This window comes from Panthera pardus, unplaced genomic scaffold, assembly GCF_024362965.1.
Source record: "Panthera pardus isolate Hobbes unplaced genomic scaffold, ASM2436296v1 HiC_scaffold_22, whole genome shotgun sequence".
Taxonomy (NCBI): Eukaryota; Metazoa; Chordata; class Mammalia; order Carnivora; family Felidae; genus Panthera; species Panthera pardus.
In genome coordinates, this window is record NW_026526788.1 from 68,798,167 (window position 1) to 68,823,355 (window position 25,189).

Sequence of the window (25,189 nt, forward strand, 5' to 3'; positions counted from 1 at the left end):
ACCATCTCTTGATTTCTCTAACACAAGGGTTGGTGAACACGCTCTATAAGGACGGACGGTGAGTAGTTTAGGCTCTGCAGGCCACACGGGCTCTGTTACAACTACTCAGCTCTGCTGCTGTAACATGAAATCACCAGACAGCATGTAAATGAATGAGCATGCTGTGTTCCAATAAGCCTTTTTTGTAAAACCAGATGACAAGCCAGATATGGCCCCAGATTATAGTCTGCCAATCCCCAGCTGAGGAAATCCCTCGTTCACGACTTGAGTACCTAAAAGGTTACTTTTTTAAATTTTTTAAAAATGTTTTTATTTATTTTTGAGACAGAGACAGAGCATGAGCAGGGAGGGGCAGAGAAAGAGAGGGAGACACAGAATCTGAAGCAGGCTCCAGGCTCCGAGCTGTCAGCACAGAGCCTGACGCGGGGCTCGAACTCACGGACTGTGAGATGGTGACCTGAGCCGAAGTCAGACGCTTAACCGACTGAGCCACCCAAGCGCCCCTGTACCTAAAAGGTTATGACACCTGAATCTGACTTTCTAGTTCTGAAATCTCCCCAGTTCCAGTCCATCTCAGTGACACTCAAATTCAGCAAATCTCTATATTTCATATCTTCTCCCTTATGCACACACACACACACACACACACACATTTTCCTGTTTCTCCTTCTGCTCTCAGTTAAGTGCATCTCTTCTCATCCAGTTACCAAAAGTTGAGTCTGAATCATCTTTCCTTCTTCCTTATAAACAAAGAGTTAAGATCCTATCTTCCTTTGCTAGACAGGGAACTTTGTTGTTGACGTTTTGACTTTATGTGCCATCTCCTGGAAATCTTCCCTGATGCTCTAGACTAAGTTAGATCTCTTGTTATAACCTCATGTGTTATCCCCTGTACTTTTTTGGCCCTTTTCTCGGCAGTAACTTACATTTTTAGGCATATCCCCAGCCACAATACCATCCCTCTTTTAACGTTTATTTATTTTTGAGAGAGAGAGAGACAGAGCATGAACGGGGGAGGGTCACAGAGAGAGGGAGACACAGAATCTGAAACAGGCTCCAGGCTCTGAGCTGTCAGCACAGAGCCCGACGCGGGGCTCGAACTCACGGACCGCGAGATCGTGACCTGAGCCGAAGTCGGACGCTTAATTGACCGAGCCACCCAGGCGCCCCAATACCATCCCTCTTTAACACCTTGCTCTCTAGCTATCCACCAGGCTTGGCAATGTGTCTTCTCACCTCTGCGTCTTTATCCAGACCGTTTCTTCACTCTGAATTGTTCTCCTTTTCCTCCCCTCTACCAAAGTTACCAAACTATAACTTTTTGGTAGGGGCATCTGGGTGGCTCAGTTTGCTGGGCCTCCAACTTCAGCTCAGATCATGATCTCATGGCTTGTGAATCTGAGCCCCGCATCGGGCTCTGTGCTGACAGCTCGGAGCCTGGAGCCTGCTTCGGATTCTGTGTCTCCCTCTCTCTCTGCCCCTCCCCTGCTCACACTCTGTCTCTCTCTCAAAAATAAATAGACATTACAAAAAATTTTAAGAAACACCTAATCCCTAAGAATAAAATTACATTAAAAAAACTTTTTGGTAAGTGCTTACTTATCTTCAAAGTCTCTATTAAGTATTATTTCTTTGCAACCTTTCTACTTAACCCAGAGTGGGTAGCATTATTCATCTCCCAGAATGTACATTGGTATTACAGTGTGCACATCACAGTATTATAGTCGCATGTTTTCCCTTTTCACCTCCACTCCGTAGACTCTCATTTATGAGATGCTGATGGATAGTGACTTTGTCTTAACTCACTTTGCATCTGCAGTATTTGCCCAGTGCTGGAACATAGTATGCATTTGACAGATGTTTAAACTTGGTGTGATTTTTTTTAAATATAAAATTATAGTATTATGTCTCCTCTGTGTGTGTGTGTGTGTGTGTGTGTCTAGACGGGTTGAAGGAGAGTGCCAAAAATGTAACTGTGACATTCACTGGGTTTCTATAATGTGGAGATACTACTATTTTGAGACTTAAAACTTCATTCAATAATAAAGGGGCCATTCCTGGGACCTCAATGTTCAGTATATATGGTTGAATATATAATATATGGTTGAATTGAAGAATTCAATCCATAGTGGTTTGGAAAGGGTAGGAGACACTCAGGCTTGGCCTAAACTTGGTCTTGTGTTTTAGGGAGGAGCACGGAAGGGTGCTGGCCAGAAGGACAATGACTTGCGTTACTACTTCTCAGATGCCAGGACGCTGTATGAAACTTTCCAAAGAGGACTTGCTGTGTCTGGTAGGCCTGGAAGTCTAACCTTGACTGCAAGAAGACCAACGTGTGGTCTTGTGGTATACCTCTTCTCCCCTGTCTCCCTTCTTAAACCCAACGGTAGTCTGAGTAGAATGCTGGCATACAAAATGCAGGGGACATAGCATCAGAACGGGGGGGCGAGAACCAGTGTCAGACAGACTTGAGTTTAAAACCAGTTCTTCCCTTTCTGCTGTGTGACCTTGTGCAAAATCACTTTGCCTCTGAATCTGTTCCTTACTTAACACAAAGAGGACCTCCCCAGCAAGTTGGTAAAGAGTTGACAATAATGTGGAGGAAAGTATTTTGATTAGCTCATGGGTCCATTATATTTGTTCAGAAATGGGATTTTCGTAAATGCAATTCCCTGAATTTACAGATGCAGCATATGAGCCGGAATTGGCATCCAGGGCTCCCGATCTACCTTGTCCTTGACCCCGATCCTGGTCCATGCCACTACTCTTTAGTATCGCAGAAGGCAATTATCTTTTGGACCTCCTTAGAAACACCACCACATGCACTTTGGCAGGTTCATTTGGTACCTACCAAGGCTCACTACCTATATCTGTATTACTGAACACAAGGCGAGGCACACTAGTTTCCTTCCAAAATCAACCAGCTTATAGCTCTCCCTACATCTTTAGTCTTTGGTGACATTTTATCCAGACATGGGTTTGCCTGTATGACATCTTTTTTTTTTTTTAATTTTATTTATTTATTTTGAGGGAGTAAGAGAGAACAGAAGTGGGGGAGGGGAAGACAGCGAGAGAGAGAGAGAGAGAGAGAGAGAGAGAGAGAGAGGGAGAGAGAGAGAATCCCAAGCAGGTTCTGCACGGTCAGCGCAGAGCCTGAAACAAGGCTCGAACTCATGAACCACAAGATCATGACCTGAGTCAAAGTTGGATGCCTAACTGACTGAGCCACCCAGGCGCCCTTGCCTCTGTGACTTCCTATCCCTTCTTCCCTTCTGCCTTTTACCTGTGGCAATATGTAACAGCCAACTCCTGCCAGGTGCAAACCGTGCAGGCACTACACGCATCTAGCCTGTTAACCTCCCCTAAACCTTCAGGAGTAGTTATTATTGCCTCTACTCTTAAAAACGAGGAAACAGCAAGTCAGAGGTTCGGGGACATTCCAAAGGTGATGGAACGAGAAAATGTTGCAGCTGATTCTGAAATCTGACCGTTTGACTAGATTGTTCTATTTTCAGTCAGCTCTTAAGTGTTTTATAAAAGTAGTTGCTCCTTCAGACAAAGAAAGGCTTATTGTAAAGCAAACTTCTCTCTGAAGTCTCCAAAGGGGACTGTACTTGGTTATTTCTGGCTCTAGGTCAGCACTTAATTTAGACTTCCGTGCAAATGACAAAGAAACCCCCAACCAACCATCAGTTTCTTTACTTTTTGGCAACTTTAGATACAATATGGCTAACATAAAAGATTTTCCTTTGGAATTTTCTTTTTCTTTTTTTTTTAAGTTTCTTTATTTATTTTTGGTGGGGGGAGGGGCAGAGAGAGAAAGAGAGAGATTCCCAAGGAGGCTCTGTGCTGATAGCGGGGCTTCATCTCACGAACATGACCTGAACCAAAAGCGAGAGTTGGACGCTCAACTGACGGAGCCACCCAGGCGCCCCTAGAACTTTCCCTTTTTCAAAATTTGCTTCAGTGAGTTTTCTTTACTGTGTTGTTATTGTAACTGGAAACAAGCCATTTAGCACATGATAAGTGGCATGTATGATACTTCATTGAGAAGAGGTTTTTCAAGGGGCGCCTGGGTGGCTCAGTCGGCTAAGCGTCCAACTTCGGCCCAGGTCATGATCTCACAGTTTGCGAGTTCGAGCCCCACATCGGGCTCTGTGCTGACAGCTCGGAGTCTGGAGCCTGCTTCGGATTCTGTGTCTCCCTCTCTCTCTGCCCCTCCCCCACTCGCACTCTGTCTATCCCAAAAACAAAATTAAGAAACATTACATAGTTTTCAAAAAAAGGAAGATGTTTTTTGATACGAAATTAAAACTAAGCAGATAAAGTTAAAAGGGTTTCTCGTGGAAGCAGGCACGTGAAACAGAAAATGACACGTCTGGTCCCAAGTGGAGATGAAAACATCAGCCCTAACATATGCTTTTAACGCCTACCCAATAGATGGTCTCTGTTGCGAATCATCTATGGAGAGTGTTTACACTCTCCTCTAGTTCTGCCCTATTGCAGCAGATCAGAATTCCACACAGTGAGACCCAAGAATCTGAATCTTTGACAAAGCTTCCCAGGGGCTCTGGGAGCCAGAGTTTCCACTCTACTTAGCTGAGGGCAGCAATTTGGCCAAGAAATTGTTCACCGGTGGGCTCTTTGTAGATGGCCGCACCTTAGAATAGAGGGACGAAGCTAATCAAAGGCGAGGCTGTTGCCTGGTCAGGACTTCGGCTAATCAGGCTGAAGCCGATTAGGGCACCGAGTTTAATGAGGCTTCAGTTGGTGCCCCTTTGGGCCAATTATTTGACTTGTTCCTGGGCCGTGGGCCTCTGCTAGAATGTTCATCATTAGGGAAGTGATGGGATGCAGAATGGCATTTCCACATTTATCACCATTCTCTTACTGAGCGGGCTTGAAGAAACTGCCCCAGTCCTTCATGATGCCTTGTGCCTTAGGGGTAACAATAGTTACCCATGTGCACGGAGTCACATGCCATCGGTGCTAGCTATCACTAGTGAGGATTTTAATACAAGGGATCCCAGCAGTAGGCCACGGGAGGTGCGTTCTCCGGGATGGAGAAGTGGCTGGGAGCAGCTTGCAGACCAGCACGTGCCCGGCTTCCGGGAAAGTTAGTGTCAGGCTTGACTTCTTGCACATTCGTGCAGCTGTTTCAGCAGAAGGAAAAAGTAGCAATGTTTCCCGTGGACAGTCTCCTCATTCATTTTTTAAATATGTCTTTAATCAGAGTGGTTCTCTCTTCCTGGCTTTCTTTCCCTTTCCTTCTGTCACTTAGGCTGGAAGTTCACTTATTTGCCTCTGAATTCTTAGTAACTCTGTCTCAGAATGCTTCCTTTTGGCAAGATCCGAATTCCTCCAGCAATTTGGCTAGCAATTTGGGTAAAATTTCCTTCACTTCCACTTTTCTATTTATAACTCTGTCTATTTCTGGCTTGGATGAGGGGGCTTCTCCGTTAGTTAGGTTGCTCCCTAGCTGGACAACACCACTTCCGTGACTTTCAAAGCCGCGCTTACTGTTTGTTTCTAGCAAGTGGAGCTCCCAACCTTCAGCAATTAGGAAGCTTCATTCTTCTCTTGCCAAATGTACGCCACAATTGTAAAAATATCGAAGGTGACGGGGCGCCTGGGTGGCTCGGTCGGTTAAGCGTCCGACTTCGGCTCAGGTCACGATCTCGCGGTGTGTGAGTTCGAGCCCCGCGTCGGGCTCTGTGCTGACCGCTCAGAGCCTGGAGCCTGTTTCAGATTCTTTGTCTCCCTCTCTCTCTGACCCTCCCCTGTTCATGCTCTGTCTCAAAAATAAATAAATGTTAAAAAAAAAATTAAAAAAAAAAATCAAAGGTGAACGTATGTGTGCGTGTGTACAGGTGTGCAACTGTGTGTGCACAAGTGCACATATGTCACTGTGGTTCCTTATGAGCCTCAGTATCTCAGAAGACATTCTATAAACAGGCTAAGTACATCAACAGGTGATTCAAGAGAGTAAATGAAACGAGGGGAAAGGTCCCACCTGAATAACTGTTAAAGAAACAGACGGAAGTACTTTTTAAGCCTATCAAACCACAAGTATGATAAAAAGATACTATTTAGTGTCTACTACTTGAAATGTCGCTGGTGGGAGAAAAGCCAATTGTCACAACTGCTTCGTGCAGCAGAGCTCCACTGACCGCCACAACCCCCGAGCCCTCCCCAGCCAAGTTATTTCATTTCAGAGACTCCAAGAAAATGTCCTAAACTTGAAATTAGGATTTGAGAGTATTTATTATAGCATTATTTAAGGTGTCAAATTTGGAAACAACCTAAATACTCATACTGAGATAAATTCAACTGCAGTAGAACCCTTCATCGGATGGTCGTAAAAGGCCACTGAAATCTCTATAGAGAAGACATGACAACATGGGAATTTTTAAATCAGATGGGAGAAGGAAGCAGGATCCAAAGTGTATATGTGGAATGAACATAACCCTGTAAAATTATACAAAGGAACTATGAAAATAAAGATCAGTGTTAATGACATTTGTGTTTGATAATTTGATATTTGATAATGATAATGGTGTTTAGGTGATGGAATCATTGACAGCTCATATTTTGATTTTTTACATATTTTTTATGAGCATACATTTCTCTTATTATAAGGAAGCTCAATCCAAGATTATCCAATATAGGTTCTTTGTGTTTCTTGTGGGATTTTACTTATTCACATCATATGGGTTGTCCATCCTGCCGGTTTTCTTCAAATGTCTGTTCCAATAAGGGTCACATATTCCAACACCGAAACACCCTGAATGTTTGAAAACATTTCCTAAATGTTTCAAATGTAGTTCCAAATGCACTTCCTAAATATTTCTAATGTAGTTTGTAAAAACTCTTTCTGCCTTTGAGAACTGAGTACTTACTGCCTTTGAATTTCCTTCATAAGAGTAGCTCACATTCATACTGGATTTCTCCTCCTTTGTGTCTTGTCTCTTCCTAATCTCCTGCTATCTTCTCTGGTCCAAAGGATTTGCAGATGGACTGATTTTCTTTTAATGTTATGTTTTTAGATAATGGGCCTTGCTTGGGATATAGAAAACCAAACCAGCCCTACAGATGGCTGTCTTACAAGCAGGTAAGTCATGCCCATGGTATTGGATAGATTCTTACTGTGGTATTCTGAGCTACTTTGGTCTCTTGACTGCTTTTTTTTTTTTTTTTTGCCCCCACCCCCACCCCCGTCTTGTAGGTGTCTGATCGAGCAGAATACCTGGGCTCCTGTCTCTTGCATAAAGGATATGGGCCATCAACAGACCAATTCATTGGCATCTTTGCTCAGAATAGGCCAGAGGTAACCATGTTGAAGTTAACTCCAGAAATGAGTCAGGGCTAGGTCTAAAGACTTAAATCCCACCCTGAAACCAATACTTTTATACTTGCTGATGACTTACCAAAACTATTTAAAGACCTCCTACTCTTTAAATATTGTTCCAGTGTAAAGAGTTACAGCTCAGAGCCTCCTTAATCCCTGGTTGAATGTCTAATGATCTAAGTTGGTAACTGGATTTCTCTTATTTCCTAGCCCATTATGATTCACTTTAAGTCAGTCTCTGCCAAATGAGGAGAAAGTAAGGACGCTGTGGGGAGCTGGCAAATAAGAGCTTGTGGACATTGTAGAAAGGAGGGGAGGTGTTTGTATTAGAATTGGAACATTCATGTTGTACTTGAACTTGTCAAACAAGGTACCCATTGCTACTGAGAGTGGCTATAACCACCTTTATATAGTGAGTTGAAAGAAGACGTAGACATTAAGATGATTGGACTCAAGCTTTAGTTAAGTCATTAGGCCAGTATCTTCAGAGAAAGCCTTTGTATGCTTCAGAATAGTTGGAAGTCCTATGCTTACTAGAGCCAGTTGCTTAACCTAAAAGCTGAGAGGGCACTGGCTGCACTTTTGGGTGAATCTACACACTCCACTTTGTTACACCCAGCCTCGATAGGAAGGGATATCCTTGACTCTAATTTAGGAACTTAATGCCAAACCTGGGATATTAGTCCGCTTGTGCAACCACAACAAAATATCACAGACTGGGTGGCTTAACAATAGAACTTTATTTTCTCATGGTTCTGGAGGCTGAAAGTCCAAGACCAAGGTGTCAGCATGTTTGGTTTCTACTGAGGCTTCTCTTCTTGGCTTGCAGATGGCTGCCTTCAAAATGAGTCCTCACGTAGCCTCTTCTGTTACCCTTGGTGCCTCTTCTTCTTCTTATAAGGACACCAGTCATATCGGATCAGAGTTCCACCCTTAGGACCTTATTTATTACCTCTTGAAAGGCCCTATCTCCCAAAGCAGTCACATTGGGTGTTAGGGTTTCAACATGATTTTCAGGGGGGTTGGGGGGTGGACACAACTCAGTCCGTAACACCTAGACTGACATTTAAGGCCCACCACTCGCAGATGCTGACCCACCTTTCCAATTCATTTTGTATTAACCGTCACGCTTCTTGATGTATATACAGTGATGTTGTGCTATCCTATCTTTGTTCATCCACTTCCTTCTTCCCTGAATGCCTGCTCTGCCTCCACCTCCATAGTCAAATCTTACCAGTCCTTCAAAGCCCTGCCCCATTTCCATCACTTTCCCCAAAGTAGTCCCAGATGGCCTTTACGCCACCCCAAAAGTGATCTCTCCTTCCTTTAAATTCCTTAAAACGAATGCTTTCTGTACCTCTTATGGATAGAACTTACTGCACTTCTACCTTTGGATTTTGGTCCTTTGTGTAGTAGTCGTCTCCGCGCCTAGCTTATCTCCTTTATTTAGCTGTACTCTACAGCATTAGCAATGGAAGCCTCTAGGGCCCCACGTGATTTCTTTCAACACGAAGGCCTCAAACAAGCATTTGTGGGCTGAATGACTGAAGTAATACTCTTCCCTTTCAAAGCGTTCTCTAGTTCTTACTGGAGCTTTTCTCCATACAGTGGATCATCTCTGAGTTGGCTTGTTACACATACTCCATGGTAGCCGTCCCCCTGTATGATACCTTGGGAGCAGACGCCATCATATACATTGTCAACAAGGGTAAAGCTTTGCTATTAAATTATAACTTGATTCTGTGTTCATGCTGAGTGATTCCTCAATATCTGCTTTGGTTAACAGACTTGGAATGCTATGGCCAGAATTTGCTCAAGTCTTTCCTGTCCTGTAGTACCGAGGCTATAATTTACAAGGAAGTTACCAAAAGCACAAGCAGGGATATGTACAGATAGAAAGTTCAATAAAATGTTCAAGGTGGCACGGTGTGACAGTATAGTTTAGAGATAAGATGCCTTACTTTGGCCACACTGGATAAAAGGTCATCGAGTGAGTGACTAAGTCATTTAATTGACTAAATCACTATGGAACTTCTGATCTCATTTCCTATCATTGTAAATCCAAGTCAGTACACTTAGCCAGCATGCACCAATGTCCATGGTGAATTTGTAGAAAAAGATTACCATGGTTAGAGAAATAAGTACAAGCTCAAAGGTCAAGTAACAGCTCTTTCCCATATCCAAGATCTTACCTTCTGTCCCAGAACTAGTAGGTTGAGTGAGTAGACCCATTTAAACTATAAACATAATCAGCAGTTGTTGTCGTTTTTTTATTTTTACAAACAACTATCACAGCAAATGCTGACATTTAGAATCATAAAATGTTTGTCTGCTGAAATCCCATTTGTCCCTTTTCTCTTCTACTCCCTACTTCCCTCCCCAAAATAAAACACAGTGACAGGACCACACCTAAGTGATCCATGTTTGTTGTCTGTATTCTTAAGCGGAAAGAATTACATGACTCTAGAAACTGTAAACTGTGTTGGTAGCATGCATGAAAACTAGGTGCTTCTGTTTCAATTAAGCTCGTTTATTATCGATGGAATGTTTCAGGTTTTCTGCATTATAAATCTGATTTGCAGACATAATCTCCTTTGGGTACCCACTAGCTTTGAAATTTTCAAAAATCTCTTCCTTGTTGCAAGGCAATCAGGTACCTAGCAGGTACCATGAAGGTGACCTCTGGCTCTGTTTCTGCTTCCAGCTAATATCTCTGCGGTGATCTGTGACACTCCCCAAAAGGCATCTCTCCTGATAGAGAATGTGAAGAAGGGCCTCACCCCAGGCCTGAAATTGATCATCCTCATGGATCCCTTTGAGGATGACCTAAAGGAAAGAGGAGAGAAAAATGGAGTTGAGATCTTATTGCTGTTTGATGCTGAGGTATGGGCTTTAAATTCAAATAATAGCTTTAAGAGGAGTAAATGAGACTCATGCCGTGAAGTTTGAGAATTATTTCTCTAAAACAATTCAGAAGCCATGCCAGAGGAGAAGAAAGTTCTGTGGTCAATGGGCACAGTCTTCTAAGTGGAGGATTTATGAATACTGAGGTCAGTGGTAGTTAAGGATGTGGGTCCTGGAGTCAGGTTACAGGGTTCATATTCCAGCTCCACATCTATTAGTCAGGTGACCTTAGGCAAGTTTCTCCACATCTCCCTTTTCCCCTCTGTAAAATAAGGATGAAATAGTCCCTAACTCACAGAGGAGTTGTAAAGTGTTAAATGAGTCAATCTATATAAAGTGTTCAGGACAGCGACTGGTATATAGTGAGCCCTGAAATGTCAACTATTCCTATTATTCAGAAAGATTTAGTAATGGTCCTAGATGACTGGACCGCAAGAATACAATGGGAAGTTTGGACATCTGAAATCTGCCTGCTTGAGGCTGGTATTCTAGGGAAACCTTATGTTCTTCCCTGCCTGAATATTGGCTTCTAGGCCTGATCTGGGTTAGAGCATTGCTTTGATTCCCACAGAAAAGGGAGGTGTTTACATGGAAAAGGAAAGAGAGGGCTGTGTTTGTCATAAGTCTGTCCATCTTAACCGATGACTTCCTTTCTTGGCTTTCTGTTCACGTAGAATCTAGGCAAAGAGAACTTCAGAAAACCTATGGTAAGTTTTCTTCTGCCCAAAATTGAGTCTTGCCATATTCAACTCCCAAAGCTCTTGGTAGATTAATCCTTTGTGCTTCCTCCTTTAGCCCCCTAGACCAGAAGACCTGAGTATCATCTGCTTCACCAGTGGGACCACAGGTCAGTGCCCATGAAGCTGTCCCAGAGGCCTCTGCTCAGCCAAAAACATAGTGTGAATCACCACTGGTCTGGTAAATATACCCTATCCTTAGGGTCATACAACCTAAGTTTTGAGTATGGATGCCCACGTGGAAAAATGTAAGTATAAGCAAGTAAACCTCATGGAACACATGGGGAGGTTTTTCCATGCTATGGACTTCAGGAACCATACAGATGGCATCAGAGTCAATTTTCTTCCCCAACCACCACTCTCTCAACTTGACCCACCAGAATGGTTTCAATCAAGGTGACTCAGGGACAGTTCTACACAGATCAGTGTGTGCCCATCCCTACCCCTGAAGCTACTTATCTGTTATAACTCCGAGTAGATTTAGATATGGCCCCATGTGCCAGTTTGTAATGTGATAGTTAGGAAATATAGTTAGGTCTGAAGTCTTAAACATGAAAACAGTGCAAGGTTGGGGGGGGGGGTGGGGGGTCACTTGGAGTTTTATTTTCGACTGTTGCAATGTGAGATTGTGGCTGTACCCTCTGTGGTAGTAGAAGTCTAGCAATGTTGTCAGCAGTAGTGTCTCTGGGTGCATTAATCATTCATAAACGGAGTCCTATACCATTCATAAAAAAGACACAGTGACCAGAGAAGCTCTTGACTCTCTGGAACAGAACCGTTTGAATGCAGCTTCTTATTTCACAACCAAAGGCTACCTGTTAGTTATTTAAAGGGTCTTTTTTTCCATGTCCTATTTCCTACAGGTGACCCTAAAGGAGTCATGTTGACCCATGAAAATATTGTTGCAAACAGTTCTGCTTTTCTCAAATGTATGGAGGTCAGTGGTCAATTTAAAAAGAGGTATTCATTAAAATGTAAATCCGTCATAAGATTTTAATCTTGATGTTAGAGGAGGCAGAGACAAAAAAACAAAACAAAACCAAAAGCCACGTTAAAGGCCTGACAATGAATCAGTGTGGACAAATACTGGTGCATCTTTGTCCAGAGGACTGTGCATTTTCCAGCCTTGGTCTCTTAGAATCACTGCATGTATCTACACTCAGTGAAGTTAAGGAGCACCTTAACTTCAGTCATACAGTGCACAACCTGTGCAACTATGTGTGGCAATCCTGGCAATTTCTTTAAAATTAAAGAAAAAATTTTGTTGAGATATTATTGACATATTAATTTCAGGTGTACAACGTGATTCCATATATGCATATACTGCAAAATGGTCCCTGTGATAAATTCCAAGTCCATCAACACACATAGTTTTTTTTCTTGTGATGAGAACTTTTCAGATCTACTCACTTAACAACTTTCAAATCTGCAACACAGTATTATTAACTGTAGTTAATAGGAGCTGCTTTTAAATCTCCTTTAGAATAGAAAGTTAGCACTAATCCAATGGTGTCTCTTTCTTGTTCTGATCTATAGTGTATTTTCAAGCCCACCACTGAGGATGTGTCCATTTCCTACCTCCCCTTGGCTCATATGTTTGAGAGGATTGTACAGGTGAGTGACCTATGTTCCTACCACGTATGTGAAAAGGCAGTCTTGATTAGTAGTTCCATGTTTATTTCAAAGGCGGCTACACAACATTTGTGATCCTTTCTCTAATTGGAAAGAAGCACACAGGGAGCTGGTGCAGTTGAGTCCTAACCCTGGCATTTACACTTGCTGCAAGCCTTTCTAGTTGTGTCTATATATGTCCAGCAGAATTAATGGTTGCTCCTGTCTTTACCCAGGGGCCTGTGAGTCCAGTGACGTCATAGCCAGGAGCTTACTATCTGCTCTTAATTCTATTTTGGGATAGGAATATTGTTTCTTCCTTTACATTTTATTTTTGTTAGAATTTTTTTAAAAGACCTAGGGTTAGGGGCACCTGGGTGGCTCAGTCAGTTGAGTGTTTGACTTTGGCTCAGGTCGTGATCTCACGGTTTGTGGGGGTGAGCCCCGCATCAGGCTCTGTGCTGACAGCTCAGAACCTGGAGCCTGCTTTGGATTCTGTGTGTGTGTGTGTGTGTGTGTGTGTGTGTGTGTGTGTGTGTGTCTGCCCCTCCCCCACTCATGCTCTATGTCTCTCTCACTCTCTCTCAAAAATAAATAAACATTAAAAATTAAAAAAAAAAAAAAAAGACCTAGGGTTAGAGAAAAGGAAGTTTCCCACAAAGGTGCAGAGAAGGAACATTTGATCCGGGTAAGATGTTCAGTATGTGTCAAAGTAGAGCCAGTTAGGATCATATGAATGCCAGAGAGCTGCCTTTCTGTCAGTGGACTCCAGGCTTGTCAGGCAATTCTGGGGCTGATTTGAGAACGGAAAATAGTGCTGGCCTTCCCAAAACACATGCAGTAGTATGGATGGAAAATCCCCTCGCTGCTACTCACTTAAATACCTCTTCAACCAGTTTATCTGTTGATGCGTGAAATGCCAAAATGAACAATTCAGTTCCTTGGGCTAAAGTGTTGGCATCTGATTAATAAAATATGAACTCTAATAAGCATACTTTTTCACATTCTAACACCTCCGACATTGAGATAGTCTTCCAACCGTAGGCATGTTCTGGTTTCAGTGGCAGGGTTTTTCTTAGTGCTACATGATGGACGGTCTCTTACAAAGGACAGTGTCTCGAACTGTCACTCAGAGCTACAGGTGGAATAGGGTGGGCCCTCCATCTCACGGTCTGTCTTCCCTGTCCTGCCACCTCAGCAGAAATGAGTTTCCAACCTGTCTTGGGCACAGGCTCTCAGAGTTCTGGGTATCTGAAATTTGTGGGGAGGGTGCTGTACAGAGAAAAGTGCCTGTGGATGGCAACCTAGTTCCTCAATTCTGCCCAAGACAGCCCCCCTCCCGCCACCATGAAGTGGGCCTTTGGCTCTGAGCCCTGCTCTTTGGTTTTGCTTTTAGACTGTCGTGTACTCTTGTGGTGCCAAAGTCGGTTTCTTCCAAGGAGATATTCGGTTGCTTCCTGATGACCTGAAAACTCTGAAGCCCACAGTGTTTCCTTCTGTGCCTCGACTACTCAACAGAATCTACGATAAGGTGCCAACCTTGCTTCTGTGGGGCTTGCCCTGGAGATGAAGGAACGGTCTGTGGCTTAGGCCTGACTAAGGTTTTTAGGGACTTTACGTTGCTAAGAAAGTTTTCCCACATACGCCCCCTACTCCCCATGAGCATCCACCTAATAGCCACATTCACAAATGCAACTGTAAAAAACAACAATAAATGAAAACTCCTTTCATGCGGATAAGATCGTTTGGACCAGATCTGGAGAAAGAGCTCAAGTCAGGGACTTAGGGAGCCCCTCAAAACTAAGCTGACTTATTGAGGAGGTGTTACTCCGCTTTCATAATGCCTATAGGCTCTTGAGTTTCTTGCTGAGGTACCAGGCCCATGGGCAACATTTCATATGCATTCCACTATCCAATCCTTGCAAAAACACAGGAAATCCCATCCACACTTACTGTTCCCAACTTCCAGCTGAGGAGACTGAGCCTTGGGGAGGGGAGAGGAGGAAGAAAGAAAAGAAAAAAAAAAAAAAAAACCTGGCCAGAATCATAACCAATAAGGGTTTGGGCCAGAATCAAACTGTCACATAGTAGTTAGTTGTCATTGATCACTGCTCTATTTTTCATTCAACTTTACAACACGGTGATTTTTCTAATTCAATTTAATCATTTCTCCTGCATTCATTAGCTGAGATTCTTCTAGAAAGACGTGACAAGTGTTCTTTCCCTTTATTTATCAATCTTTAGAATAATGAATTGGTGCCCCAGAGATCTTCAGAAATGACCAAGATTTTTCATTTGTAATATTTTGAACTCGTGATTTGCATAGTTGTATGCTTAATCCATTTCAGTCATTCTTTCTGATGTTCAAATTGTCCCACCATCAAAATTGGGAGCCCAATCAAGTTCTTCATGTGTCCTTTTGACATAACTCCCCATAACATGTCCCAAGCTTATCTTTTGTGTTTCTCACCCAAGTCTTGGATTGTCTAACTTTTCCAAGGAGTCCTTGGAACTGGGATTTGAACCCAGGCAATATAGTAATAGAGTCCAGGCTCTTAATCAGATATTTGATCATCTCACAATTCCATAGACATGGGATCCCCGAGGAAATAACACATGGCCACTCTGCACATGCTTTGGACTCCACCCCTGAGATTCTAGCATTCCCCTTCACACTTGTGAATCTCAGTATTATCCTGGGGCTTTGGTGATGGGGCAGGCAGCATTCTAGCACACAGATGACCCCTGAATATTGAAAGTGCTAGTTTTAACAGAATTGTTAACAACCCTAGCAGCTGTCAGCATGCTACAGAATTATTAGATTTGGCGGCTGTTATGGTTTTGGTTCATGTTATTAGACATTCTTACTTTTGATAGTTTTTTAATGATATGGTAATACTAAACACACAGCTTACTCTGCAACTTATTTTAAAAATGAAGGACTTTATTACTGTGACTACAAATTCCAGCCTCTGTCAGTGATATATTAGGAGGAAGTTGCCTTGTGAATGATGAAGATAAATCTCTTAAGGTTGAAAGAGGTATCAGGAATGACAGGATGCTGGCAACATTTGAGCGTAGATCTCGGAGAGAGGTGGTGAGATATTGACAAAATGATGGTATAGGCATAAGTAGATGCCTAGAACCTAGAGCACAGTTGGCATTAGGGGCTAAGGATGAATAGCTCAATTTAGCTAAAGGCTTAAAAATGGAAGTGTAAATATGGAAGATGGCTAGAGAGTTCTTTTCCAATTTTGAACTGGAAAAGAACTTTGATTTCCTTGAATCTGACTTCTGGTAGGATGGAGTCCTGAAGGCCAGAATATGGGGTTCAGGATTTCATTTTGGAAGTAAGGGGATTTCTTCGAGTTGTACTTGAAGCTCCCCTTTGGCAGGTACATGGTTTATAGATTAGTCACAGTGAGGCAAGAGTAAGGGAGTCTAGGGAAATAATGAGCTGGTAAGATGGTGCCATAATTAAGTCCAAAGGGAATAAATAAATAGAAAAATCTGTTGGGTTTTGTATGGTGTGGTTAAACAAACTTTAGTTACAGATAAGAGTGGTATTTTTCCATATTTAATGTACATAAGCATTATAGGGCAAGGGGAGGGAGAGATAGGAGGGAGAGATTCCTAGGCCTTTCTTTGATCTATTAAATCAAAGCCCTAAAGGTGTTGTCCATTGAGCTGTTTTTTATCTAGTACCCCCAGGTGATTTGGTAGGCAGATGTTGACAACATTTTGAGGACACGCTTATTTCAGCTGTCAAAGTTGTTTGCCAAGGACAAGGAATCTGGAGGAGCTGGAATTCTGTACCTATACACTCAGTGCACTTATTTCTTAGCGTGGCCCTAATTCTCTGGAATCATCATTATTTAGCAATGCAGTTCATGACATGAAAGTCACTTCCGTATGAAGCAAGAAGGCACTATCTTTTGCTCACTGGTGAATGGCGTTGGTGAGTATCTCCAGTAGGTTTCCAACTAAGAGGAACTATCATTTTCCAGGTACACAGTGAAGCCAAGACACCCTTGAAGAAGTTCTTGTTGAACCTGGCTGTTTCCTGTAAATTCAGTGAAGTAAAAAAGGGTATCATCAGGCGTGACAGTTTCTGGGACAAGCTCATCTTTGGAAAGATCCAGGTAGGTTGGTTGGGTACAGGACAGAGCCAGGCAAATATCTGGGCTTCCTGCTAGCTTATCATACTTTTCTTTTTCTCTGATGGCTGAGTGTCTCTTTAATGGGATATCCTTTCACACTTACTGGGTTTACTCCCCTTTTGAGGTGAGGTCTCTCTGGGACAACTTTGTCATTAAAGGAAATTGGTCAAAAAGTAGAAAATGGATTTTCTTAAGTTTTGGCACACAGTCTTATTCTCTTGGGTGGTCTGTTGAGATTATAAGTAATGTGAAGGGCCTGGGAATATAAATCATCTGAGGAAATTTTTAAAAACTTGCAAGTCTAGTCTCAGCTAGGGATGTAAGTGACAATAAAAGCTAATATTTTAAGTGCTTTTCCTCAATGGCATGCCCTAGTGTAAGTGCTTTGTAAATTAACTAGTTTAACTCTTATAAAAACACTGGGTAGGCTGTTCTACCCATTTTGCAGTAGAAGAAACTGAAGCCAAGGGCATAGGTCTCAGCAGCTCTTTTGTTTCTCCTGAACAGGACAGCCTTGGCGGGAGGGTTAGCTTCATGGTCACTGGAGCTGCCCCCATCTCCAGCCCAGTTTTGGTGTTCCTCCGGGCGGCAATAGGATGTCCGGTAAGCCAAGCACCTTCTTTGAAAATAGCCTATTTCACTTGTGCACACAAAAAGCTCACTCTTTTAAAAATGAAAACGCAACTGAAAAGCACCAAAGAGAGTGTCACCAAAAATCTCAAAGTCAAGAGAAAATAGCCTTCTCTTTATGCATCTGTATACATACATACATACCTTTACATAAACTGGCATCAGTTTTAAAATACTTGTTAAACAGTGCCCCATCAACATTGGTCCTGGTCAAATAAAGACCAACATCATTTTAATGGTTATTAGTTTATTGGATGTACCTAAGTAACTAGTCTCCTATGGATGGACATTTAAGTTGCTATTTTTTCACTGTTATAATCAATGAAGTGATAAGGATACTTGTGTATCCTTTAGTATTGATGCAAATACCAATTTAGGGTATTAAATGCCTGCAAGTAGGGACTACTGGGTCAAAATATATGGGTTTTTTTTTTCCCACATATGAATGTAGATTATCACACTTCCCTCCAGAAAGATCTTGTCTTTTCATACATTCCTGTAAATAATACACGAGATCTTATTTCCCCCACATTCTTGCCATTGTCAGGCTTTCCCAGTCATTTAAAGCTTAGCCAAGCAGATGTGTGAAAAGTCTCACTGCAGTTCTATTTCTTTTATTAACACTGAACATCTTTTCTATCACTTAATGGCACTTGTATTTCTTCCGGGAATTACTCTATTATTTTCTTTTAGAAAAATGGCCAATGGATAATAAAGTTCTCTTTCACATTGCTTCTAAGAGTTCATATAGTAATATTTGTTTTTTTGTGAATGTTTTTCCTAGTCTCATCTTTTTGCCTTGTGTATTGCTATATGAAAGTTTCAAATGTTTACATAATCAAACTGATTCATCTTTTCTATTTGTGGTTTTTGAATTGCTTAGATAGGACTTCCTAACTCCAGTATTTCATAAGACTGCTTTCATTCCTATTTTCTGATAATCTCATGGTTTTACTTTTTCCTAATTAAGCCTGTGTTCCATCTGGAACTTAGTACAAGTGCTTGGGTGTAGACATTCTCTCTCTCTCTTTTCCCCCAAATAGCTAATTAGTTCATCCATCTGACCAACATTCATGGCACAAATGAAACATTGTGTCCTCATAGTGTCCCCTTCTGTATATAACCACCATCAAAAATGATTCTAATTGGTGGCCAAGGCTAGAGGTCATCTACTCTTTCAAATTAGCACCCTCTTGGCCATTCTTAATGACTTCATTTCCCTCAGCCCCTAAAACCAACAGATACGTAGGTCCTATTGTCACACCCTTCCTGGAAATGCCCTCTTCTCCATCTCTACAAAGTCTGCCTATCACAGGCCCCCTCACTGCCCCCTCCCACCCCGCCCCAGTGCAGTAGCTTATGTGCTTGTTTGCCCCCGACCAGCAGATTGAAGGTGTTAGGACACCAAGTATCTTCCAAGCCTCAGAGACCTTGCTTTCCTCATGTCTTTCCACAGGGTATTGCCACCTCATGCTTTCTCTTGAGTAAGTCTCAAACCCTTCTTTGGTTTCCCCAGGTGTTTGAAGCTTATGGCCAAACAGAATGTTCTGCTGGCTGTACATTTACATTACCTGGAGACTGGACATCAGGTAGGTTCTCCACCTACTGGGTGGGAGATGCAGTTGTTGGCAGGAGGGTTCTAAAGGAACTAGGGCTTGAGTTAGATAACCTCAGTGCTTTGGACAAATGTGGCAAATGCCAAACTCAAGTTTCAGTCCAGACCTTTCTATCTTGGCTATCCAGCATTGGCACTGGATGACTTTTCAGTTTTCTTGTTTTAGAGTCAATCCATAAATAAGTCAGAAACATTCCTGGACATTTATCACTGTTTCATGGTTTCCCAGCTGATTCAAGGTGGTGTTTTCTAGGCCACGTCGGAGTTCCCCTGGCTTGCAATCATGTGAAGCTAGAAGATGTGCCTGACATGAACTACTTTTCAGTGAACAGTGAAGGAGAGGTGGGTAGGTTGTGCTCTGTAGTCATGCCCAGACATCCATAGTAAATCTATTTATGTCAAAAAGAGCACACAACTGTGAGGAGGAGACTTGGGTTTGACTTGAGATCTTGACCAAGGAAATGGACATCTCTGAGTCTCACTTTCCTATCCCCTACAACAGGGAGTAAAATTTGGTGGTCTTCACATTGTAGTGGAAACCATCAAATGATTGGAGGTGGGAGCAGGCGTTTTGTGAAGTGCCTCTGTTGGGAGTTGCAGCCTTTCCCACTGTTACCAGCTTGTGCTGTCTTATGTGCAGATCTGCATCAAGGGCAGCAATGTATTCCAAGGATACCTGAAGGACCCTGAGAAGACCAAGGAGGTTCTGGATGAGGACGGCTGGCTTCACACAGGAGACATTGGTCGTTGGCTCCCGGTGGGTGCTTCTTCAAAATTGCCAGGAGCCTCTGTCGTTGGACTGAAGAGAATTACCTGCTTATAAGCAAGACAGGCAGAGATATGAGTAGATTAATCAGCTGAGGCAGCTTAGAGGAGTTACGTCTGAATCCTACCCGGCTGTGGCATCCTCATACTATAAAGAGAAGAAAATACAGTTGAAGAACCTAGGCTGGCAGGTGGGAGATCTGTTGTTCTAGACCCAGCTCTCCCATGGACCAAAAATATAATTCTGAGAAAGTCCCTCACACTACCGAAGGCTGAGCCTTATTAGTCACTTCCAGATGATGTCTGTTAGGCTGACTTGATGGCTAATTTCTGGAGTCAACCTCCTTGATGGTTCCATGGTTGGTTCAGTCTGTTGTCCTACTTAGAGTGTGATCATGTGGATTGTATTTGCCACTTGCCCAGTTCTACAATTTAAATCCCTAAGACCCTAAGCTCCTCAGGCCAATAAGCTCAGAGAAATGAAGCTGCGCATGACCTCTGGTGGCTGGTCAGAGAGCCTTCGCCAGCCCTGCTTCAGTCTCACGAAGCACAATAATTGACTTGATTAGCACCATGAAGCTATCTTAGCCTGCTCCAGGATCTAACAGGAGGGATACATGGAAGGGAGTCAAGGAGGGGGAGATCTAACTAATTCAAAAGTCTTAAGAAAGATAACTCCTTCCCACAGGGTGCCTGGGTGGCTCAGTTGGTTAAGCATCCAACTTTGGCTCAGGTCACGATCTCCCAGTTTGTGGGTTCAAGCCCTGAGTTGGGCTCTGTACTGACAGCTCAGAGCCTGGAGCCTGCTTCAAATTCTGTATCTCCCTCTCTCTGCCCCTTCCCCGCTCATGCTCTCTCTCTCGAAAATGAATAAACATTAAAAAAAATTTTGTCTTAAAAAGATAAGTCCTTCCCTATTCCTGAGAGTTCTGGAAATGGAATAATTGAAAATTACGTTATTTGGAAACTCACAGCTGCAAAGCTTCTTCATTAGATGAGGCAACCATTTACACAACTTCAGCAGGTCCTGGGGATGTTTTCCGAGGTTGCACGTGGACCCTCCACAAGGACATAACACTATAGGTTATTGCTGGAAGCTGCTCCCCTCCCCTTTCCCCAAAGCCAAAAAAGAGAAATGAAAGCTTGCTCAAAAGTCTGTAGTGAAGTCAAGATGTAGAAGGAAAATACCTGTGACTTCTTCCCCCTCTACGCTGACATCGTTTCTGGGGCTCAAAAACACTGATGCTGTTTTCTGTTTCGTATAGAATGGAACTCTGAAGATCATTGACCGTAAAAAGAACATTTTCAAGCTGGCCCAAGGAGAATACATTGCTCCAGAGAAGATAGAAAATATCTACATCAGGAGTAGACCGGTGTTGCAAGTTTTTGTGCACGGGGATAGCTTACGGGTAATATACTGTTTTAACATTAGCCATTTTCAGGCACAGGCCATGCCGGTTCTTGTAGCTACAGGAAATCTGTATAAATGGGTTTAGGATGAAAAGATTTGAGTTTATAAAACCGAAGAAATGAAGCCACAGTTCAACCCTCAAATAAGGCAATACAATGTAAAAAACAAAAATGGTCTAACTATGATGGCATCTGTAAACAGATGGCATCTGTTGTCATGGTTGCACCAATGGGTAGTCATTTGATAAGAAACAGCCCCATGTCACACTTAGTTCCCACTACAGTGGGAGTTCCTCTAGAGCTACAAACTGTATATACCGTGTGTAAACTTAGCTTTTGGGGAGTGAGCAAGGGTTGGCAAAGAGGCCAGAGATGCTTTAGGCTTCAGGCTGAACAGTTTCTTTTTGAGTAATCGATATCGAATAGAACATTTTTGTAAAAAGATATTGAGTAGGAAAATGGGATCCGAGTTCCATGAAGGTTTTAAATGTATGGTGAGAAAAGAGTTGGACACTATATTGAGCTGAGGTCTTGGGAAGTATCTATTCCAAAGATATAATCCTGCTGTTGTCATCCACTGTGGGCCACCGCTATCCTAGCTCTCACATGTTCTTGTTCCTGGTTTGCCTTCCACAGTCCTCCTTAGTGGGAGTGGTGGTTCCTGACCCAGAAGTGCTGCCCTCCTTTGCAGCCAAACTTGGGGTTAAAGGCTCCTTTGAAGAACTGTGCAAAAACCAAGTAAGTCTTGCTTAAGAAAGTTCTATGCATACCCACGGGGCCCACCGTGGGAGAGTAAAGGCCCCACCAACTCAGGCACCAATGATGCCATCCTCTCTGGAAGAACTGGCTGTTCTTGAACTTAGGATAGGTGGCTGTAGCTGAAATTGACTGGTTTTATTAGATAGGAGGATAGGATGGGATGGGGAGTTAAAAACAAACGACAACAAAAACCCTCTATTCTTTTTAAAGTATGAATGTGGAGAATAGAGAATCAAAAAATACCATCCAGAGAAAATCTGCTAACATTTAGATTTGCCTTTCCTTCTCATTAGTCTTTTGAGCATTATTAAGCATAAAATGTGCTTGTACATACATACACCTATATCCTGCTTTTACCCTGATGACCTTTTGTACGCATTTTGAGTTGGTTCACGCTTAGCCTTTCTTGTGGTCTCTTTTTCAAATAGCCGTGCTTTAAGCTTGTTTTCTCTTCTTAGGTTATAAATAAAGCCATTTTAGAAGACTTGCAGAAAATTGGGAGAGAAAGTGGTCTTAAATCCTTTGAACAGGTATGTACTACTGAAGTTGTCTAGTTATCTCAAGTCACACTAGAAAGTTCTAAAGTTTGCATGTATAACGGGGTTTTAATGTAGTTCCCAAGGAATTGATTTGAGATTTTGTACCATTAATGCATTAAATACAAATGGCAGTGTAGAGTCCTTTTTGCTGTCAATTATCCGTTCTCCCCTCTCGTTTCCCAAATTATCAGTTTGGGAATGGGCATGCGTTACTGTTGTCTTTATCCTTACTTCATCAACCCCACTTTTATAAAGTTCTTCACATAGCATGCAGAAGTCTCTGCAGAAAAGTCTGAATTACTAATAAACATGTGTGTGTGTATCTTCTCTTCCAGGTCAAAAGCATCTTTCTTCATCCAGACCCATTTTCCATTGAAAATGGGCTCTTGACCCCAACATTGAAAGCAAAGCGCGGAGAGCTTGCCAAGTACTTTCAAACCCAAATCAATAGCCTGTATGAAAATATCCAGGAGTAGGGTAAGGTACTTGGCAGCTGGACGGGGCTCAGCGGTAGCCTGCCTTGTAGGAGTATGGACTATGGATAAATACTAATCTTATGTTCATTTTTTGTCTTTCCTCCTATTATTTTACCTACTAAATTAAGAAAAACCATAGTTTTGGGGCTTTTAAAAAATATTGAGAGACTTATCATGTAAAAGCTCAGCCCTGAACTACACAAATTTGTCCTTTCCATCTTAAATATTGCTGACATTTAGGTTTTGGGTCTACTTTTATCAGCATACTTTTATTCAAGGCCCATTTGTCATTCTTTGTCCCTCCCCCACGATCTCTAGCCTAAGTGACCACTAGTTCAAGAGCCAAAATGACTTCTTCCTCACGGTTTTACAGTAAGCCTAACTTGTTGACAGTCCCAACACTTAGGTCTTCCGATGTTCAAATTAAGAGACCTGTAAGCTCTCAAAAGTGGTTTGTAATTCATGTTTTCTAACGATTCCACAAAACCACTGAAATTTTTAATCAACCTTTTCTTATAACTAATATTAAGAGACAAACTCCTATGTACTTCTGTGTATACTAACATCTGTCAACAGAAGGGAAGTGTGATCATACTGAACATTTCCTAAACTTACCGGTTTCTCTGACTGGGGAGAATTAAAAAAAAGTGGGCCTGTAACCTGTCCAAAAAGAATGTTCATGAAGTGTTCTCTCCAGTAGTATCTGGTGACTAAATCTGTTCTTTACAGTTTGCTGCTGAGCCGGAAGCTACAGGGGAAGGAGTTTAAACTTACGTCAAGTGCACTTTTCCAGTAAATGAAGCTAGCACTGAGGAAAAGCCTCCTGAACTGGGAACAAAGGCCTATGGACAAGCATGAGGCCTTCACAACAGGCTTATCTTCTGGGAAGGAACTGACTGATCTTTACTGGACTCCAGTTCCTGCTGTACCTCACCCTCAGACAACACGTGTTGCTTCCACTTGTAAAGTCTTTAAAATAAACCACTGCAAACACTTACATTGTGGGGTGTGCTTCCTCACGGACCGTGATGAGAATCAGAATCAGTCTTAGACAAGGACCGCTTAACAGTCAAGTAAGCTAGTGGCTCCCAAACTGGGCTGCACACTAGAATTCCCTGAGGGGTTTAAAGAGATACTAATAATGGCTGGTTGCCTCCCTAAGGATTCTGACTGAAATGGTCTGGGGTACAGCCTGGGCATTGGGATTTTCAAAGGGTCCCTAGGTGATTCTTGTATGCAACCAGGATTGGTGGCTACTGAAGGCAATGTCTAGAGAACCAGGCCTTCTCATCCCACAGCTATGAGTAATAAAATAAATACCAGCCGGGTCCCAACTCCAACCAAGCACATAATTCATCATTTCATCTTTTACCATCTTTGTTGTGTTCTAAGTAGACTTGAACAGTGCTCCTTTCTGTCCTCTAACTGGAGGTAAGAAGAATGTTCCTGGATGGTCTTTCTAGACCCTGAGCCCAGAAAAGCTGAATGTCTGTTCTTGAGTATCTGAAACAAAGGAAGGCAAGAATTAACTTACAGGTCCCTCCATGGCCTGGCTCCTATCACCTCCTTGACCTCTTCTCCTACTCCCAACTCACTGATTCCAACTAAACCACACTGGCTGCCTTCCCATTCCTCAAACATGCCAGGCACATCCCCGCCTGTTGTTCTGGCTATTCCCTCTGCTTGAAACGCAAGCTGCTCCCAGAGGCACATGATTGTCCCCTCAACTGCTTCGGGTCCCTTCCATCAGACCATCTTACCCGCTTTCTTCATAATCAATGGCTCCATGTGATGCAGGTTTTGCTTCTCTGTCCACCTCCCCACCTATCACTAGAATGGGACAGAGTCATGTTTTATTCACTGCCAAGTGCCCTTTCCCAAGTGCTGTTACATGCCTGATCCCCCGCCCAGAGCTCAAATTCCCTGCCTTGGAAATAATTAGTATCAGAGTAGGTGACTTCTATAATTCTACTTGTGTTAGACAAGCCCAACTTTAAGCATCCAAATCCACCAGCTTAGGTCCTACCAGTCACATAAGCTTCCGGCTTCGATAGATTCAAGCACACATGAGCAGCTGGAGCTCACTAGGTTGAAAGTTTCCTAGAATGCTGTGATCTCAATATGCCATTAATAGGGTTCGCTTAATGAATGAGCAGCTCAAACGTGCAAATTTTTCACATGGTTGTAAAGAAGTTTTTCCATAAAGAACTAAGACAAACCTTTTTAGTCAGCCAA

The 25,189-nt window shown here is 42.6% G+C and overlaps 1 protein-coding gene and 1 long non-coding RNA gene across 5 annotated transcripts in view; one reads left to right on the forward strand and one right to left on the reverse strand.

Moving 5' to 3' along the window:
• Positions 1–23,951, forward strand: part of ACSL5 (acyl-CoA synthetase long chain family member 5) — a 43,840-nt gene extending 19,889 nt beyond the window's left edge. For all 3 annotated transcript variants that reach the window (XM_019459438.2, XM_019459436.2, XM_019459437.2), the window contains exons 3-22: positions 2,188–2,293; positions 7,047–7,111; positions 7,226–7,327; positions 8,957–9,056; positions 10,053–10,231; positions 10,927–10,959; positions 11,048–11,099; positions 11,853–11,926; positions 12,526–12,603; positions 13,997–14,131; positions 16,608–16,742; positions 17,268–17,363; positions 18,907–18,979; positions 19,259–19,347; positions 19,646–19,762; positions 21,036–21,179; positions 21,817–21,918; positions 22,398–22,469; positions 22,814–22,960; positions 23,684–23,951. In XM_019459438.2, the coding sequence (XP_019314983.2) occupies positions 2,188–2,293; positions 7,047–7,111; positions 7,226–7,327; positions 8,957–9,056; positions 10,053–10,231; positions 10,927–10,959; positions 11,048–11,099; positions 11,853–11,926; positions 12,526–12,603; positions 13,997–14,131; positions 16,608–16,742; positions 17,268–17,363; positions 18,907–18,979; positions 19,259–19,347; positions 19,646–19,762; positions 21,036–21,179; positions 21,817–21,918; positions 22,398–22,469; positions 22,814–22,954 (1,893 nt within the window). In that variant the 3' untranslated portion in view covers positions 22,955–22,960; positions 23,684–23,951. The remainder of the gene's footprint in view (positions 1–2,187; positions 2,294–7,046; positions 7,112–7,225; positions 7,328–8,956; positions 9,057–10,052; positions 10,232–10,926; positions 10,960–11,047; positions 11,100–11,852; positions 11,927–12,525; positions 12,604–13,996; positions 14,132–16,607; positions 16,743–17,267; positions 17,364–18,906; positions 18,980–19,258; positions 19,348–19,645; positions 19,763–21,035; positions 21,180–21,816; positions 21,919–22,397; positions 22,470–22,813; positions 22,961–23,683) is intronic.
• Positions 19,761–24,857, reverse strand: LOC128779036 (uncharacterized). 2 transcript variants are annotated; one of them, XR_008424925.1, is made up of 4 exons: positions 24,715–24,857; positions 24,327–24,457; positions 20,743–21,248; positions 19,761–19,918 (listed from the first exon to the last, which is right to left on the reverse strand). It is a non-coding gene; the product is annotated as an uncharacterized LOC128779036 (long non-coding RNA). The 2 variants fall into 2 exon arrangements; XR_008424926.1 differs by having other exon boundaries at positions 24,327–24,857.
• Positions 24,858–25,189: the final 332 nt, after the last annotated feature.